The 18,312-nt window shown below is 39.2% G+C and overlaps 2 protein-coding genes across 4 annotated transcripts in view; one reads left to right on the top strand and one right to left on the bottom strand.

Moving 5' to 3' along the window:
- The window catches only part of FANCL (FA complementation group L), a 100,887-nt gene extending 92,658 nt beyond the window's left edge, over positions 1-8,229 (top strand). Inside the window, exon 14 of the mRNA XM_064277032.1 lies at positions 6,768-8,229. Within this exon, the coding sequence (XP_064133102.1) occupies positions 6,768-6,818 (51 nt within the window). The 3' untranslated portion in view covers positions 6,819-8,229. The remainder of the gene's footprint in view (positions 1-6,767) is intronic.
- Positions 1-18,312, bottom strand: part of VRK2 (VRK serine/threonine kinase 2) — an 87,814-nt gene that overhangs the window by 14,127 nt on the left and 55,375 nt on the right. For all 3 annotated transcript variants that reach the window (XM_003417580.4, XM_064277030.1, XM_064277031.1), the window contains 3 exons: positions 15,030-15,162; positions 6,178-6,298; positions 3,660-3,718 (listed from right to left, as the gene is read on the bottom strand). In XM_003417580.4, the coding sequence (XP_003417628.1) occupies positions 3,660-3,718; positions 6,178-6,298; positions 15,030-15,162 (313 nt within the window). The remainder of the gene's footprint in view (positions 1-3,659; positions 3,719-6,177; positions 6,299-15,029; positions 15,163-18,312) is intronic.

The following is an 18,312-nucleotide window of genomic DNA, read 5'->3' on the forward strand; positions in this document are numbered from 1 at the left end:
GTAGGATTAGTAACCAGAAGTTAAAACATAGCTGCGTTTCAGTGTACGTAGCTTAAGGTAGAGGCTCAGTCAAAGAGTGGGATACAAGTGACAAAAACTAGACACTACTCAAAAACTGGCTTGTTTTCATTTGGCCACAGAGAGCTTTAGCTGCTCCACAAACTAGTTTTTACCAACTTTCTCCTTCATAATCTTATCACTGACCCGAACACTAGCACTCTTACTTTCTCACTAAGTTATTTACATCCCAAACCAAACAAACACACCAACCCATTGTTATCCAGTCAGTCCCCACTCATAACGACCCTGTAGGACAGAGTATAACTGCCCCATAGGGTTTCCAAGGAGCAGCTGGTGGATTTGAACTGCCGACCTTTTGGTTAGCAGCTGAGCTGTCCGTGCTGGGAAAACCTAGGAAGCCTCCTGGGTTGGCAAGATTAACTCCTAATCCTTCACTTCCCCTCCAGGCCCACCTCCACCCACGTGGGGAATGGCAGAGGAACTGCTTTTCACTCCCTGTAGGGAAAAATCCTGAGGGGAATGGCAATCATTCCCTTCCACTATTAAAGTCAGAGTGCGACAATTTTATACCACAAGCTCCAGACCTATTTGCTGAGGCGAATGTGGCTAGAAGAAGAACACTTGGCTTTTTTTTTTTTTTTTTTTTTGACACCATGGCAATTATGTGACCTATTTTTTTTCCTCTCTAATTTATAGATATATCAGATTCTCTTATTCAGTCAACCAGATCTCTACGGACTAGCCAGGGCTGCTTCTTTACATTCCTAACTGATGTTTCCAGGAGCCCCTTGGGAGCGACCCAGTCCTGACGAGATGGTCAAAACAACAACAACAAAAGATTAAGTTATATTCAGTATCGTCGTACTAGAGATATTCTTTTGTTCTTTGGTCCTGTGAAGACTGGTAACCCAAGTTTGGTATGGATGACAATTCCCCTAACCAAAATATCCCAAGTAGAGAAGAGAGCTGAATATGTCGGGAAGACTCTTCACAAATCACTGTTAGAAGACAGTGGAGGACTCCTGGCACTTCACCACCTGAGAGCAGCTACGCTGCAAAGCCTTTAGGAGTCTCAGGTTTGGAAGAATGAGGTACCATTGAGGTAGGAGAGGAAGAAGAAGAAAAGAGCGCCCTCCATTATAAGCTTACTCTTATAAACCTGAAACGTAGACTAGTCTGATGAAGTGCTGGTGTGAACATCAGCCTTTCGAGATCTGCACTTACTACATCAAGTACGTTTTTTAATTTACTAGCGTATTTCCAGGGCTATAAAACAAAATGCTTTGAGTAGTACAGAATTACGATATTCTCGATCACCTGCTCTGTCAGAGAGTGAAATATGAAGGATCATTACTATTGTCCCAAGAGACAGAAACTTGTGAAACTATCGTTAACACTGAGACGGACGTGCAAGTGGCAAACTTCTTGGCTGTTTTATTTCACAAAAAAAGAAGTCTTAGGAATGAAGCTTTTGCAAACCTAGTCCTTTAATTTTCAGGCAATATTCACTGTCTTAAGCACAAACAACTTAAGTGAAGAAACCTTTACTTAATATTAAAGTTTCAACATTTTGTGCTTTTGAAATAAAACATTTTTTATACAACAAAAACTGTAGGTTTAACCAAGTGGTTTGTACTGAAAAGGAGAAACCTGGCATTGCTCCCCCCGTCTAGAGTTCTTGATTGACTCAATTCACCTTATCTCTAGCCATAGACATACCACAGCATATACACCGACCCACAGCATTCATGTCTACAACCCAGGGCTTTCTTTTCTAATCCTAAACTGAAAAGTTACTTTTTGCGCAGGAGGGACTGGAAGGATACAAAGAGATAGACAATTAAAAAAAAAAAGACATCTCCTCATCCCTCTTTCTTACAGTCCTTTTGAGTAAAACATAAATTGTATGGCTTGGTAAAAATGCAGTGAGGGTATTAGCCAAGAAGGAATACTAACATTTTGACCCAGTGATTCAGTGCAGTTACAAAAACAGAAATCCAGTCTTCATCCAACTCACCCCTCCAGATGAGACTATCATGCCTCGTTTGTTCTCCTTCCATTGAAGAAAAGCTACTACAGAAAGCAGGAAGCAGAAGACTCACACTGGGACAGACCATGGGACTTGGGAGATGGAGGTGGTTAGAACTCATTCATTCTTTAAGTTTTCCTTCCTCTTTCATTTCCTGAGGAAATGAAAATTTTGGTCTCTAGTCAAAGAAGTGAGGCAATGGGCTCAAACATAACGATTGTGAGGATGACACAGGACCAGGCAGTGTGTCGTACTGTCGTAAGTAAGGTTACTATGGGTCGGAACCAACTCAATGGCACCTACCAACAACAGTCAAAGAAGGGATGTAAATAGAAGTGTAGGATGACTTACTCTGCTTTTCAACTCTCAGATGGAAACTGATGTCACCTGACCTTAGCTAGAGGGTCAGGTTAGATACCAACTTTGACAAGTCAGCTAAAGGCTAACTTTGTGATAGCCCAATATACCTAGAGAACAAGATTTTCTCTGCTTACCTGTCTCTGAAAAAGCAAGCCTGACAGCCGGAGCTGGCTCTTTTCTATAAGACAGTCTAACTCAGTTAAATTAGGGCTGAACTGTGTGCCATGTATGCACATACAAATGACAGGAACTTGAGTAATTCTGAATTGACTCACTATTTCATACTGATAATAACTGTCAAAGAATTCCAAAAAAGGTCTATGCTAACTTGAAAGAAAAAACAAAAACATTTAATGAAATATAACTCCAAATCCCAAGGTAATAAGCCTTTGACAACTCAATTTTTTTTTTTTTTTTTTCTGAGTGTTCAGTCACAAAGTAAGCCATGTCTGTGCAGTATTCCAATGTTTAATGATTTGGTTTTTTAAATTACTGATTGAAAGCAGTCTTTCCTTAGGTTGACTTTATCTTCTCTCAACAACTACAGAGAAACAAACACAGAAATTCCTAACTCTGGAGATAACAGATACAGTTGATCATTAAACCTCTGCATAATTCTCAAAATAAGTATCTAAAAAAATGTAATCAGCAGTGGGTTCTTGTGTTTTAATGTCAACCAAAAACCAAACCCACTGCTGTGGAATTGATTCTGACTCCTAGTGACCCTACAGGACACAGCAGAATTGCCCCATAGGGTTTCCAGGGCTGTAAATCTTTACGGGAGCAGACTGTCATATCTCTGTCCCATGGAGCAGCTGGTGGGTTCCAACTGCTGACCTTTTGGTTAGCAGCCGAGCACTTTAACCACTGTGCAACCAGGGCTCCTTTTTATTGTCAAACCAAAACCAAACTAAACCTGTTGCCATCATGTTGGCTCCGACTCATAGCGACCCTATAGGACAGAGTAGAACTGCCCCGCGGGGTTTCCAAGGAGCACCTGGTGGCTTCAAACTGCCGACCTTTTTGGTTAGCAGCCATAGCTCTTAACCACGATGCCACTAGGGTTTCTTTAATGTCAAAGATGATCTAAATACTCCCTTTCTAGCAAACTATCTGTGACTCTGACAGTTTCCTCCTTGCCTGTTGGGAATGGGAGAGGGTAGGGTAAGCCAAAGCTACAAAGCTGGAGTGGAGAATGCGGTGAACCGTAAACCTTACAGGCCAAGGTAGAAGCCATCATCTGACTTACGGCAGCTGCTTCCAGAAGGAGCCCATCTGAGCACTGACTCGGGGAGCTCATCCAGCAGACTAGAACAAAACAGAATCACAGACATTGACTTTGTTTAAAATCCAGGGACTCAGTGCTTTGATTAGAAAACAAAGCTCTTCTTCTAGATGGTGGGTCACCAGAATCGTGGCTTTCAGTGACTTGTTTCGCCCACTGCAGTGGCTGGATGGGTGGCTAAGGAGAGGTAGGGAAAGACCCCTCAATTCCCATGGACCAATTTTATATCAGCCAGCTAGAAACTAAATGATGCAGAATTACAGTACGAATGCTTTAATTCAAAGTCTGTGCATGTGGACACACAGACATAGGGATGTCTGTCATGATCATTTTACTAAAAAAAAATTTACAGGAGAAACACAGTATCTGGATTTTCAGGGTTTTATTCTTCAGGTATTATCATTGGAGAGGGGCACATTATTTAATTATCTGTGTACGTGATTCTCCTTCAGGCAGTTTTTTCTGCTACCTTAGGATTAAGCAGGTCAACTAGAATATCCTAAAGACAAAAAGGACAAACAAACCCCAAGGTCCTAACACTTCCCAGTGCTTTAGACTGACCAGGTGCAACTCTCTTAACTGCTTCGGCCACAAAGATGTAAACATGCGGCTGACATGTTCGGTGGGAGCGTTTGATTCACAAACTCAGACAGGAGTGTGACGATAAATGCATCGATCTAATACCACCCTATCTTAGGAAGATGAAGGGCACACGGGAGATACACTATTAGGGTTGACTATACAAACATGACCTTATGGGGAAGTTCAACATTAGGTTTTCTAGAGCTAGCTGGGTAAATTATGATCATGTATGATATACTATAAGAACTTTAAAAATGTCTATGGTTTCTCTGAACTATAAATTTCATAACATTAGGCTTACTGGTCTATAAAACCTGTTGCTGTCGAGTCGATTCTGACTCACAGGGACCCTATAGGATAGAGTAGAACTGCCCTATAGGGTTTCCAAGGAACGGCTGGTAGATTCAAACCACCGACCTTTTGGTTAGCAGCTGAGCTCTTAACCACTGTGACATAGTCCATAATCAAGTCAAAATAAAGATATTAATATTTATAAGTCCTCAAATATAAATGAGGTTATTAGTATTATTTTATGTGACACCATTATTCTGCCTGAATATACCTAAGTAGATACCTTCATTACAGGTACCTACAAGGACTGCGTCTCCTACAGGTGGTAGGTAGGTAGATAAATAGTGAGATGCTGACATAGATGACTGACAGATTAAACACTAAAACAAATCATATTGGTAAATCTTATTAAAAGAAACACACATGAGATATTAGAATTAAAATGTTAGTTTTTCAAATAAAGTACGTCATTCAAATTAGGTAAACTGAGTTGGACAACTGGCTACCACGACTGTTTATCTATGCTCATGACTTGACCCCTCATCTGGTGATTGTCTGTTACATGAAGGATAATATGTGTGCCTCAGTCACTGCAGTGAAAAAACTGATTAGAGAGTTCCAATATGGCTTAACATAAGTGTGTTCATTTTGGGGAAGGCACTGGAATGGTCAAGATTCCAAGTGGGGGAATATTACATCTCTGTTAGGATTCGCAAACGTAATCTGCGTTATTCTCAGTCTGCAGGCTAACCTTTCTGTCCACTGAGGACAGTTGCCACACTGACCGTGAAGACTTCCGCGGCTAAGCTGCCCCCTTTGCACGCTTCTGTTGTGACTTGCCCTACTTAAAACTTAGCTGCCTTTTCCAGTGGTGATATTTATCCGCAGACAACTACTGTGGAACACGCTGGCGGACAGTGAAAAGCTGCCTGTTCTGTGCAACATGTCACTGACTTTTTCTCAGGCCTGGTCAGGGAGAGGATAGTAAGACAGTAACACGCTCTATTCTTAGGCCTGATTTTCACGCCAACAGATTCTAGGTGATAAAAATTGAATGTGGAATATTAAAACTGCCCATGTGACGCTAAGATTATCTTGTATGTAAATATCCCCTATAGAAGTTTGTTTGTTTCTTCCTCAAGAACTAAAATGCATTCCCTCCGAGACAGGGGGCGGGGGGGTGATAAGAAAGAGGTGCATTGCTCTCATTTGAAAAACGTAAGCCCTGCTTGTTCCATTCCACGTTGTTGCTTTGTACGGTTAATACCCATCACACCAGGCTCAGACTGCCTCTGTATACCTGTATGATGCTAATTTGAAAGCACTCTTCCTTGAAAATACCACCACCCAGGATCTAAGCTTTGGAAAACGCCATATAAAGGAACACATATTTCACTTTACGTTTGGCATTACCACTCACGTACATGTGACTTTCAAGGTGTTATCTAAGTGGGTTTTATGTTTCTTAGCTGTTTGGGGCTTTGGACAATATTTTTTAAATTAAAGAAATTTGCTCTGGCTTTCATGTGGGATGGACGGCAACCTTCTCTGGGATATTAGCTCTCTCAGACGTGTTTCAGGAAATGATGGACTCCTTGCATGTTCGTACTTTGTCTTAGCCGCCTGGACAGCCGCAGGGTCCTTCAGGTCCTGTTCCCAGGGCAGTTTCCCACATAACCATCTCAGCGTGCAGTAGCCGAGGATTTCAAGGTCACTTCGTCTGGACAGGGCTACAGGAGCAAGCATTAAGAGTCAGAGATGAGGGGTAGGGAAGTTCTTGAGAAATAGAGAAATCTTTGAGTCAACTACTGTTGATAAAAAATGAAACAGCCAAATGGGCAAAGGGCTTTGTTTGTTCAGCTGGAATAAAACTTAAACGCCCGGGCGTTTGGCCCCAGTCCACAGACAGGCAGTGACTTGTTGCCGCGGAAAGTGAGGGTCAGTTTCCTCACCTCCCCCAGCTTCATCCTTCCTTAGTCTAGCCTGTCACATGAAGTTGATCCCCGTGGCCTCTGACATGATCCAGACAACCCATAACCCGGCACCAACACTTTCTCAAAGAGCTAAGCAGTAAAACAAAGAAATAAATGTCTGCAGCTAAATTGCTAACATATGTTCCAGGAAGTCCACGGGGTCCGCATTGGTCATGCAGAGACCCTTTGAGTCCAGACTAAACACCGATGGCCTTTCCTGTTCCAGTCGCAGGAGCGGTATCTGAAGCCAGAAGGATATGACAAAGCTGCCATCTAGTGTGCGGTGTGGAGAACCAGGCCATCTTCAGACTCCTCGGTTACGTGGAAGTCCCGGAGAAAGCACGCCGACGGTTTTGGGTGCACAGTTCTAAGATTTTACAACATTATTTTTAGACAAAAACTGCACTAAGCTGAAGCTCTCGTCCTGTATCCTGAACAGAACATGTGAAGACGAGGCACTGGTGCGTCTGCTGGGGAGGGGGCGGTGAAGAGGGTGAGGGGACAGGGAGTGGATTCTAAAGTCGGGCTAACAGAGGCTTCTGGAATTTAATATAAGACAGGTTTTCATGAAAAATACAGCGAGAGAACATTTTCAGGCCGTGTAAATACCATTTATATCAAACTATTAAATGCCAGTGGACCAACTGCATCATAATTTTATGTATTTTTTTAAGGGCCTTGTTTCAAAAGATGGACAATGGAGCCTAAGAAACACGCCAAATATAACTGACAATTACTAAGAAATCAGTGAAAACAGGGATTAAAACACTAACAAATCGCCACACAATACGCTCATTATTTTTATAACCATTCTAAATCGTTACGGAACGATGGGCTGGCCTCTGCGCGTCCCCCAGTGCTCGGGTGTCCATCTGTGTAGGTTATATAACCTTTAAGGACAACATGTGGCTGTGGAACCTGCTGTCAACAAATATCCCCCTTTATTGTCTTCCATCAAATGCATTCTGAAAAATCACTCCGTAGACTGAGTTTTTCATTTACAAAGTCACCTCCTAAGAGCAGTGCTGCCAACACATCAGAACCACTCTTGGTTACCAGACCTAAGTTATTAGGAAAGCAGAAGACAAGATTAGCTCTTCAACGTAGTCTGTCTTAACTGCTGTTAGAGTACTGGGTTATTAAAGGCCCTTCAATCTAGCGGAATGCTGCGGTCCCATGGGTGCCATTCGCTTCCTGCACAAGCTTCAGCTGTGTCCTAATGCAAGACTTGGCTCTCATATTAAAATAAAAACATGATCTCTACCACGCTCTTCTGGAGCGATTTCTTCCATAATAAATCTCCCATTAATAACAAAATGGTTCCATTTGTACAGATGTGTTCCCAAGTCCCTTTCCCATCATGGCGATTCCCAACTACCATCACTTAAAAACAAAACCACATCGTCCAGTTTTCCAAAACGGGTATTCTGGCACCTGTTTGGATGACATAGGCTCCACACAAGAGGCTCCTTGAGGAAAAACAATCGGAATTCAAGTGGAATGAACCTTCCCAGCCACTTTCCCCTGCCCCCCAACTGAGGGATTAATTGCTATGAAGCTGTAAGTAATGATATGCCAGCTAGACTTCTGAATCCAGTCGTCCATAAACGGGTCTTCATCTGAAATGGCCCTCCGAGAGCTCACCTTACTTCACTATTATAGTTGGTCTTCCCAGATTACCATACATTACCACATTTTCTATCTTTTACCGCACACATACATTAATAACTATGGCTAGGTAAATAAACATTTCGCTACTTTTTCCACTAAGTTCTACAGAAATAAAAGTAATTTAAAAAAGAACGTGCACAGTCACCCTCTGCCATCACTAAAGAGAGAGACAAAAGCATTAAAAGTGTTTCCGAGTCGCTACACCTCATTGGAATTCCTCCCAGAGAAACAGATTTAAAAGCGTGGTTGTTGTAGTGAAATTAAAATCTCAAACTGACCAATGATTTTGTCTTCTTTTCAAGTACTATACACGAAAAAGTGATTTTAATACCTCGTAAATTAATTAAAAATAAATATTCTAGATGACACGGAGCCCTGGTGGCACAGTGGTTAAAGCGATCGGCTGCTAACCTAAAGGTCAGTGGTTCGAAACCACCTGTGGCTCCCTGGGAGAAAGACATGGAAGTCTATTGTACAGATTTACAGCTTTGGAAACCCTACGGGGTCGCAATGAATCAGAATTAACTCGATGGCAATAGGTTTGGTTTTATTCTAACCCAAAAACCCAGTGCAGTTGAGTCGATTCCGACTCATAGCGACCCATCCTAGATGACAATGTTAGAATATGTATGTATATGTGTATAATTAAAACAAAGAATTGATCACAGTTGAAAAGGACTATGAAAATATGTATTTTTTTTTCAAAGTTGCTTCTTTCATTATACAGTTTTCAAATTCATTTAAAAACGTGCTAAATGAAGCACTAAATAGAAAGAGCCCTGGATCAGAGATAGGATTCGAGCCCTGCCACTACTGTTTCTAGCGCTAAAATTCAGTGATGGTGGGAAATATATATCTTTTTAATACATTTTCATTCATTTGGGTAGAAAATACATTATGAACTGCTTTGTTTCTCTTTGAGTAAAATATTTGTATATTGACCATAATACCTAAAGGTCCTCAGTTGCCTTTGATAATTAATAAAACCATTAAAATCATGTTTCCATATAAAAAAAAAGATTGCTTAAAAAAAATGAAGCTTTATTCAAGGTACTATTGCTTAAAAATGTAACAATATTTAGTAATTAACAAGACTTTCCTTCTAAACTTTTTCAAGTCAGTTTCTAAATATTATTTGGCATCTAATTTTTATCTAGCTTACAAACGTGGAACAATGTTAAATGCCTCTTTTCATTGAAAGCCTGTGGCGCTCTCCAGCATTCAACATTAAAAAACTTATAAAGTATTGCCAAGAATAACAGTAAGAAAAGAAAAATAGGCACAGGTGGGAATTTGAGTTCTATTTCACTGGAAGGCAGAGCCCAGGAACAGCCGATGCTAGAATGCATATTTAAAATAAAAGCAATTGATGTGATTTACGGAGCTGCTACTGTGCCATGCATTCTAACTGCTTTCATATTATCTCACGTAATCGTCCCAGCAATCATCCTTCTCCCTGTTCACAAGAAAACAGAGGCTCAGAGAGGTGAAGTAACTTGCTCAACATCACAGAGCACACGTTGAAAGATCTCAGCACGAAACCCAAATCTGTCAGAGTCCAAAGCCCACGCCCAATCTAGGTAAAAGCTAGATAAAAATTGCTTTGCCTCCAGAATATCTTAACACCAGTCATACAACATAACACACTTTACTGCTACAGTTAGGTAAATAGTTAAAGCAGACGTTTTAGCTTAAAACACATGGAGGCATTCTGACATAAAGATGGTTGTTTTGGGAAGACATGAACAAGCAGCACATCCTGAGGTCTGAGCTGCGCGACCAACAGAAATTTTCATGCAACTCTTCTTTGACCAAACTGTTTCTTTCAAACGACTTCATACCAATGAAGAAGGGTCTCCAGTTGAAATGGTTATTTGTAAATTGTTAAATGGCCTTTCCAAACTGGTAGGAGAACATCAGAAAAGGGACGTTGGAGGACTGATCATAAAGACAAACAGAAATAAATTATTTGTGTCCAATTCCGCAAACGGAATGAAAGGGGAATTCGGAGAAAAGAGAAGTGTAAATGTTAACGCCAAAATGGGCCTGAATAGCTGCATAAAGTGTTTTCTGTTTTATTATATACAGTACCGTTATGGAATACACACACACACACACACACACACACTATAGAAGGTGTGGCAGGAAATACTATAGTGAAATGGAAAATTTTTGTCTCAGGCAGGCAGACAGAGTGTAAATGCCCCAAATACTAGTTACTGTATGTGCTCAGGAACAACAAGAAAGACGCTCATCTGATGAAGTGGAAGGTGACTATCTGCAGAACAAATTTAAAGTTCCCTGTTGCATTTCCAACTAGTAACCTGTGTAACTGAGACTTTTGTTAAATTGGGTGTGGAAAGAGCTGGAAAATTTTATGGTGACCACTATTTACTGGAATTTCAAGAAAGAGTATTCGGGGAAATAGAATGCGATGTGTCACATTTCAAAGAAAACATTAAGCCCAAGCTTCTCCTCTTTTTTTCTGTACCTTTTAAATTCTAAGCACAGTGGTGTTTTGGCAACACTACTGTGTGAGGCTGAGGGGAAGTTATTCCACAGAGCAAAGGTACCTCACATTTTGGCCGCCGTGTGTTCTTACCTCCACCAAATAGTTCAGTCAAAAAGCCAACATATTTCAACGCTTTACAAGGCATGTCCAAACATAAAAATTGGGTATATGTCATACAGAAAAAAAGAGAGCCTTAATTATTGTTTATCTCTATTATTAACTAAGAACTATTTACAGCAAATTTACCTAAAAGAAGAAATCAACAATATGTTTTTCTGACTACCAATGGAGCGTATCAATAAGTTGCTGATTTATCTTAATATCTTACCATAATTGGAAAATGGGTTCCCATTTTTGAATTATTGTTTAAGAAGGTAGGTATCGTGTAAGCCGTGTCATTTTCCAAAGTTTGGTGACGTGAAAATACACTCCTAGTTTGTTTCACATATATTTTTATTTTATTTCACATGTAAGTTGGAGGGCTGGATTAGAGAGACGTGAAGCCATGCAAGAAATAACAGACGACTTGGATTTCATATACTGTAGCGACTGGCAGAAATTTAAAAGTATGGAATAGCTCTCTTTCCTTAATACTGAATACATTACGTAAACAAATGGACATTTAAAATGTAATTTAGATATCATATTTTATGCTCATCAATGATGGTGAATTAAAACAGGTATTACACACCCGACGCACAGGTCTCAAGTATTTAAAAAAGCTCAATATGTTAAATGCAATATATCTCTAGAGAAATTAGGTATTGACTGCCTGCCTCAGTGAGCAGAAAAATCTACAAAAATCCATAGCATACATTGATCCAAATATTGCTTTTTAACATTACTAAGAATGTAACAAATTTTAGAATAGCGTATTTGACACGGACATAGTTCTCTTTAATTATCAGGCTACAAGTCCAAGATGTGTTAATGTTTACACATGCTAGTTTTTATGATGAGTAGAAAATTAATAATAGAAGAAGTAAGCCCAACATGTATTACCCTCATTTCACACTAAATGAAGCACTTCAGTTCCTTAGAAAATACCTTTAGGTCACACGAGAGAATTGAGTTTGGAAGATTACCTACGATTTTTATAAAAAAACATAGAGGTAGATGTATGACAGTTCCAGTAAAAATTACCTATCCATCCACCCATCTATTTTTCCATATGTATTTTTTTGGTTTCTAATAATATCTGTGTACGCTTTTTGACTTGTAGTAACACAAGCTAGTGAACAAAACCTTTTTTTCTTCTTTCCCTTTCAATACCCTTCCCTTTTATATAAAGTTGAACTAGATGACGCTTAGGTGAAAAGACGGATCAGAACCTTATACAGGCTCCTTCATTACAAAAATCCAGTCAATCCAAAGGAAAGAGAGATTTAGCTTCAGTTTCTGACAAACCACTACAAAAAGGAACAAAAACCAGACCATGGACAGGTTAAGGGTCTCTGCTGAGTGACGCACTCCTACGTCAGTTGTACGTGGAAGTCTGACTATTTCCTTCGGCCTGACCGGACGCAGATACACCTGCGACATAACAGATATTTCCACAACCGGGGCTGTGTTTCCACTGATGACTTTTTTCCTCCGTATGCTTCCACTGCATTATCTGTCTCGGTATTTATCTGATCTCCTAGCTGGGCTGGTATAGAAAAGATTTTTGAGATTAAACTACACAGTGACTATATGGATAGTAAACACACGAATATGTATGAATCTGACCTTCTACATTTATCTACAGGATTTATGGCCCTGTTTATTTTGGTTTCTAGATATGGATAAATGATTGTTTCATTTCTAATAAAACTCTAATCTGAAATGTTTTATTTTGGAAATTAAATGTAAAACATTACGAATGAAGAGAATTGAAACATTTGAGGACCTCAGAACCTCCATTTTACATACCACGTTATTAAATTTTCAGCATATATGTATATGTGTGTGTATGTTCCTAGAAGTTTAGTGTAAATCCTATTTTAAATGCACTGAACTCATTACCAAACCAAACCCACTGCTGTTGAGTCGATTCCAGTTCATAGCAACCCTATAGGATAGTAGAACTGCCCCATAGGGTTTCCAAGGAGTACCTGGTGAATTCGAACTGCCGACCTTTTGGCTAGCAGCTATAGCTCTTAACCACTACACCATCAGGGTTTCCAAATGCACTGAAGGAGTATACTATTTTACAGAAATCTTATGTGAAAACTATGATAAAAATGAGTGTTCACACCACCATATATTTTTTTTTTGGGCAAATATCAAAAATACTTAACGTAGACTCTCTCTGCATGGTTTTCTCAGGGAGCGTCTATCGTCTTGCTATGATGAATCTCAGTTTCATCTTCTCCGCAAAGACTTAGCATGGTGAAAGCCGCCCAACTCATTAACGTGTTATTATTCAGGGGGAAAAACTAAATGGACTACCAAATCAAAGTTTGCTCATATCTTTCATAAAGATAGCCCAAAGAAAATGAAGCCCTACACTGTGGAAGAACTTCAGAATTTCTATGGTCTAAACATTGACCAGCCAACATGTAGTAGCAATTCTGCTTCCCCTTCCACAGCTGTAATGGTTTCTTAGCTATTTCAGTAGCAAAATACATACCAGATCAATGTTAGAGCTGTTAGTTGAAATAAGTGGTCTAAACATAAATTAGTTTTGTTATTAACATAACCAGACCAAAGCTTAAGAATCTCTATGATGAATTTCCACTTACACCATTATCAAAAAGTAGTCTTGTGTTTCTGAAAATTCTATTATACCAATAAATCTGGCAAAGGTGAAGAATGAAGTTCACTGAGGATGAAAGAACTTCAAATTGAAAAACAAAAAGATGCTATCAATGAGTATTTAATCCTTTTATTTTTAATTTAATTAAAGCAATATCCCATCTTTAAATGCTCATTGATAAGATTTATTTATGGTGAAAAATTACACAATATTACTAAATTTCTGAGTGATCTATTACTTCTCTAACTAAACTATATTTGGAAAAAAAATTTAGTAGTTCCTCTCCCTCTAATCAAGACTAAAAGCTAATTTCCACTTCAGAAAATTTAATCTACGATTCTTCCTGAAAAGAAGAAGGTGTATAACTGACAGACTTGTTTCACTTTTTCATTGGCTTACCTTAATGTACTGTGGATTTTAATTGCTCTGGAAAATGACCAAGACCCTCTACATTACATGGTCAATGGTCCTTTTAATAGAAAAGGCAACAGTATACAGTTGTTTGCGCCAACTAAAACTCGTTAGAAAGTATTAGTTTAAGGTAACAGCTCAACAGCCATTAACAAGTACAAATGTCTAATTGCCTTTCAGTGAAAATGCGGTCCTTCAAAGCTGCTTAAAAAGTCTTTGTTTGGTTTAGCATATGTGAAAATAGTTTTATAAACAAAGTTTACACAGGATATAATTTTGAAAGCCAAAGTTTTTCAATAATCGCCATTTTTTTTTTCACTAGCATAACATTAAAATTGACTTTTTGTCTTGCTGACAGAGCAACTAATAAAGTACAGTTGCATTGACGACATTGATTGGGAACCAGGCAACCATCAGTGGGATTCTGCCCTATATTTTCAATATTGACCTCCTCCTTCCTTTTCCATGGCTTTCTGGGTCGGCTATTGGATTTGGGCTGCAGTGTAATAAACAGCTAAGGTTTAATTAATGGTAAATGAATACAAGACATAGGTTATGACTTTAACTAATTAGGGAATTGTTGAATTAAGTCTGCCTTGGAATGCAAGGCAGTACGATCAATATCCAATAAAAGGACTATGTATGTAATTTACCTGCAAATGTGTTTCCAATACCATCAAAGTGAGTTTAAATAAGTAAGATATATGAGAGGTGACTGGGAGAGACTGCCACAAGTTAACACTTTAGAGTTTCAGAAAAGATTTCCTTCTTGTTGAGAGATGATGTCTCCCCATGCTCTGATAAGGACACAATGAAACGCAGAGGTAATTCTTCACACGTGCCCCTCCGCCCGATCTGTGATGTACACTATAGCATAGAACACGGTTGCTGACCTGCAGGTTTACCTGTACAAACTGTCAGTTTCCTGGCCCAGGTGAGCATCAAGTTGTGCATACATTACAGCCTTCTGCTCCCTTCTCACTTATCAGTCTGTATCTCTTTCACTTTTAGAAGAGATACTAAATTCACTGCTTTGGATAAAAATTTCACCAGTGCTCTTACTTTTCCAACTGACTATGCAAAGGCCGTTTCATGCAGGTTTCTTACTCTTCTCTCATCATTTTGCTGAAATAAAAACAAGAAAAAAAAAAACCCACCTACTCCCTTGTGCGCATCCAAGCTGGTAAACTCCATTGTCCCATTATGGCCTTTTCTGGGATTTTCCTGATACTGTTTGTGGTTCCCATTGGGACAATATCTGTAAGAAAGTCCATAATCTGCAAGATAAACCTGGAAGACATGAACAGACAAATGAGTAATGCTTTTGTCCTCTGAAAATATAACCTTCATAATTAAGTCTTAAGAAACCGATGGGTTAAGAACAGCCTCGGATCTGCATTTTATTAAACCAAATGGTGCTTTAGGATAAAACATATACAGCTGGGGACCGTAACAACTGACCTTCTAACTCACGTCCTTCCTTCATCATAACAAACTTCATCATAGGGGTATCTTATTTCTCAGCTGACTCAGATTTTTAGCTTTTTTATTTTGCTCCTAAGTTCCCTTTCCTCCAGGTGGACATCTAGACATCATAAACCATAATATGTCTTCTTATTTATATTCACACAGCTTATGAGGCTCTGCCTTCCCTTGTAACTCCTCCCTGCCACATGAAACTGTTCCAAGCAGGGAGGGGAGATGAGAGCAAATGTTCTCAAAACATAAACCTAATGTTACAGGAGTCTCCCTTAACGGGAAGTATGAAAAGAGTGAATAGACTGTAAAAAGCAATGACTCTTTAAAAAACAAAAAAGCAAAAAAGCAAAAAAAAAAAAAATACCATCATGCTGTCTGTATTTAAGAATGGAACATCAGTGTGAGACTTTTGGCCTTTCAGACCAATCCATATCGTCGCTGTTATCTTTGTAAGTCGGTCAGAATTGCAAGCAGGGTCTCCAAACAGAATATAGATCGTTAAACGTCAGAAAGCAATTCAAGTGAATTTATCTCAGATTACTTTTGGAGAGTGAGAGAAGGGGTAGGACGAGGAGTAATTCTACAGCGACAGAATACACTGAATGAAGAACCGTTTTGATTAGATATTTATTCTGACATGTAGGCAGAAAATAGTAGTTTCCAACTATATGTCATCACGGCCTCCCCCCAAGAGATGGTTGCAACTGTCAAGAAGTTTTGTTTCACATATACATCTTTAACATTTAGGGATCTGGGCAACATTTCATGATGCAGCGTCATGATATAGGGTACTGCAATATGACCTGCACCTTAAAATTTAATACCTATTAAAAGAAAACTTAGTATTGAAATATAGTTTTTTTAAATGGAAACACTGGTGACATAGTGTGGTTAAGTGCTACGGTTGCTAACCAAAAGGTGTGCAGTTCAAATCCACCAGGCGCTCCTTGGAAACTCTATGGGAGAGCACTATTCTGTCCTATAGGGTCGCTGTGAGGCAGAATCAACTTGACGGCAACAGGTTTGGTTTTGAAGTTTTTGGTCTCCGGATAGCCTAAGTAGGAGATACTTGGAACTTCAGCACAGAGTTGTTTTCCTTCCAGGGAACAGAACTTGCTAGAGTGTTTGAAACATGGTATTTCTGTTTGGTCTTTCTCCCACAGATGCTACTTCTCAATATGCCTCAGAAGTAACTGGTTCTGTGCCCTAAGTAACTAGACTTCGGGGTCCGATGGATAACCGGCCACTTGCTTTCACTGTTCCTGTTGAGTTTTTGTCTTTATTCATTTTGAGCACAGTAGGTATCGCGAAAATGTACACATTACAGACTTAGGAATGGAACTCGTTCACAATCCGGGGTCCGCCTGTATGTATCTTTCCATGGTTGTTGTTTATCTCCTAGTTTCACATTGGCATGAGACAGAATCGACTGGAAGGCAACTGTTTTTTGTTATTGTTGCAGTTGTTTAGTTTTCACTTTTGCATATGGTTCAGAATATTTATGTTCTTATAAATTCTATGAGAGCCAGGCAGGACAAGTTCTCCGAAGTTATCATTAAATTTTTACCATTAGCGTCTATCAATATATTTTTAAAATACAGATTTTGGGGTACTATTGAAGACATCTCAGAGTGTCTGCCTTTGGAGGCAGAGATGGCTGTGAGAGGAAATAAAATCAATAATCTGTCCCACATAATCAAAATGTTGACAAATTAATTTGATTTAGTTTAAGCCAGAGTATCTACTAAGATAACTTAGTAGTAATAGAAAGTCTAAATTTTTGTTAGGACAACTCAAAGAAATGAAAGAAAGAAAGAAAGAAAAAAAGCTGGGAAAAAATTGTCAAACCAGGTAAGGAAGAAGGGAAAGGAACTAATATTTGCTGAGGGTCCGTTACATGGTAATAACTGGGCAGAGTAATCTTCATAAATTATCTCATTATATCCAGGCAAGCACCCAGCCAGATAGCTCTGGTCTCATTTTACATATGAGGAAGCTAAGCATCCCATTAGTTTAAAAACTTGCCCAAGTCACAGATCTAGTAAAGGATGAAAGCAGGATTCAAACCCAGGCCAAGCTGACTTCAAAGTCATTCTCTTTAAAAAAAAACACAATATAAGAATCTAGGGTTCTGTCCATTTCTGAAATTTTGTACAAATCAAAGATGAGGTTAAGCGGAGCTCAGCTGGCAGCAGGGATCGCAGTTGAGGGCCTATTTTTCTGTGCCCTTGAGCTAAGAATGGTTTTCACATTTTTATAGGATTGTTAAAAAAAAGAAAGAAAGAATATGCAACAGAGACTCACAGAGCTCATAAAAGCCTAAAATATTTACTATCTGGCCATTTACAGAAAAAGTTTTCCAGCCCCTAAAATCTAGAGTAAAACTTGGTTTTTAACTGAAAACATTAACTGCCTTTTTGGTTTATTATCTATTTTCCCTCTGAAATAAAAAATAACAATTAGTTAATATTTTTCACTTTCTTAAGTATAAATATGTGTAATATCCTTGGTTTTAGACAAGCCTGTCATAGGAACCCTACTCACGGCAATATGGAAACCCTGGTGGCATAGTGGTTAAGCCTTTGGCTGCTAAGCAAAAGGCTGGCAGTTCGAATCCACCAAGCACTCCTTGGAAACCCTATGGGACAGCTCTACTCTGTCCTATTCGACGGCAATGGGTTTGGTTTTTTTTTTTTTTTAGTCACAGGAAACTCAAGATTTACAATAAAATCCGATACGGGTGATTTTTTAACAGGACGAATTTTTGTAATCGGAATAATTTAAACAGCTAGCTCCCAAATGCATTTAGAATTATTTTCTTTTCATGCCACTTTTCTGAACCTAGTAACCATTTCTTCTCTGCATGAGTACCAGGGACAGCCCTGGGTGCTTCCCTTCACGTCCATCCCAGTGCCTCTGACTTCCAGTCCAGAGATCTTTCTTATACTATACTGCCTCTCC

This window comes from Loxodonta africana, chromosome 26 (genome assembly GCF_030014295.1).
Source record: "Loxodonta africana isolate mLoxAfr1 chromosome 26, mLoxAfr1.hap2, whole genome shotgun sequence".
NCBI classification, from domain to species: Eukaryota; Metazoa; Chordata; class Mammalia; order Proboscidea; family Elephantidae; genus Loxodonta; species Loxodonta africana.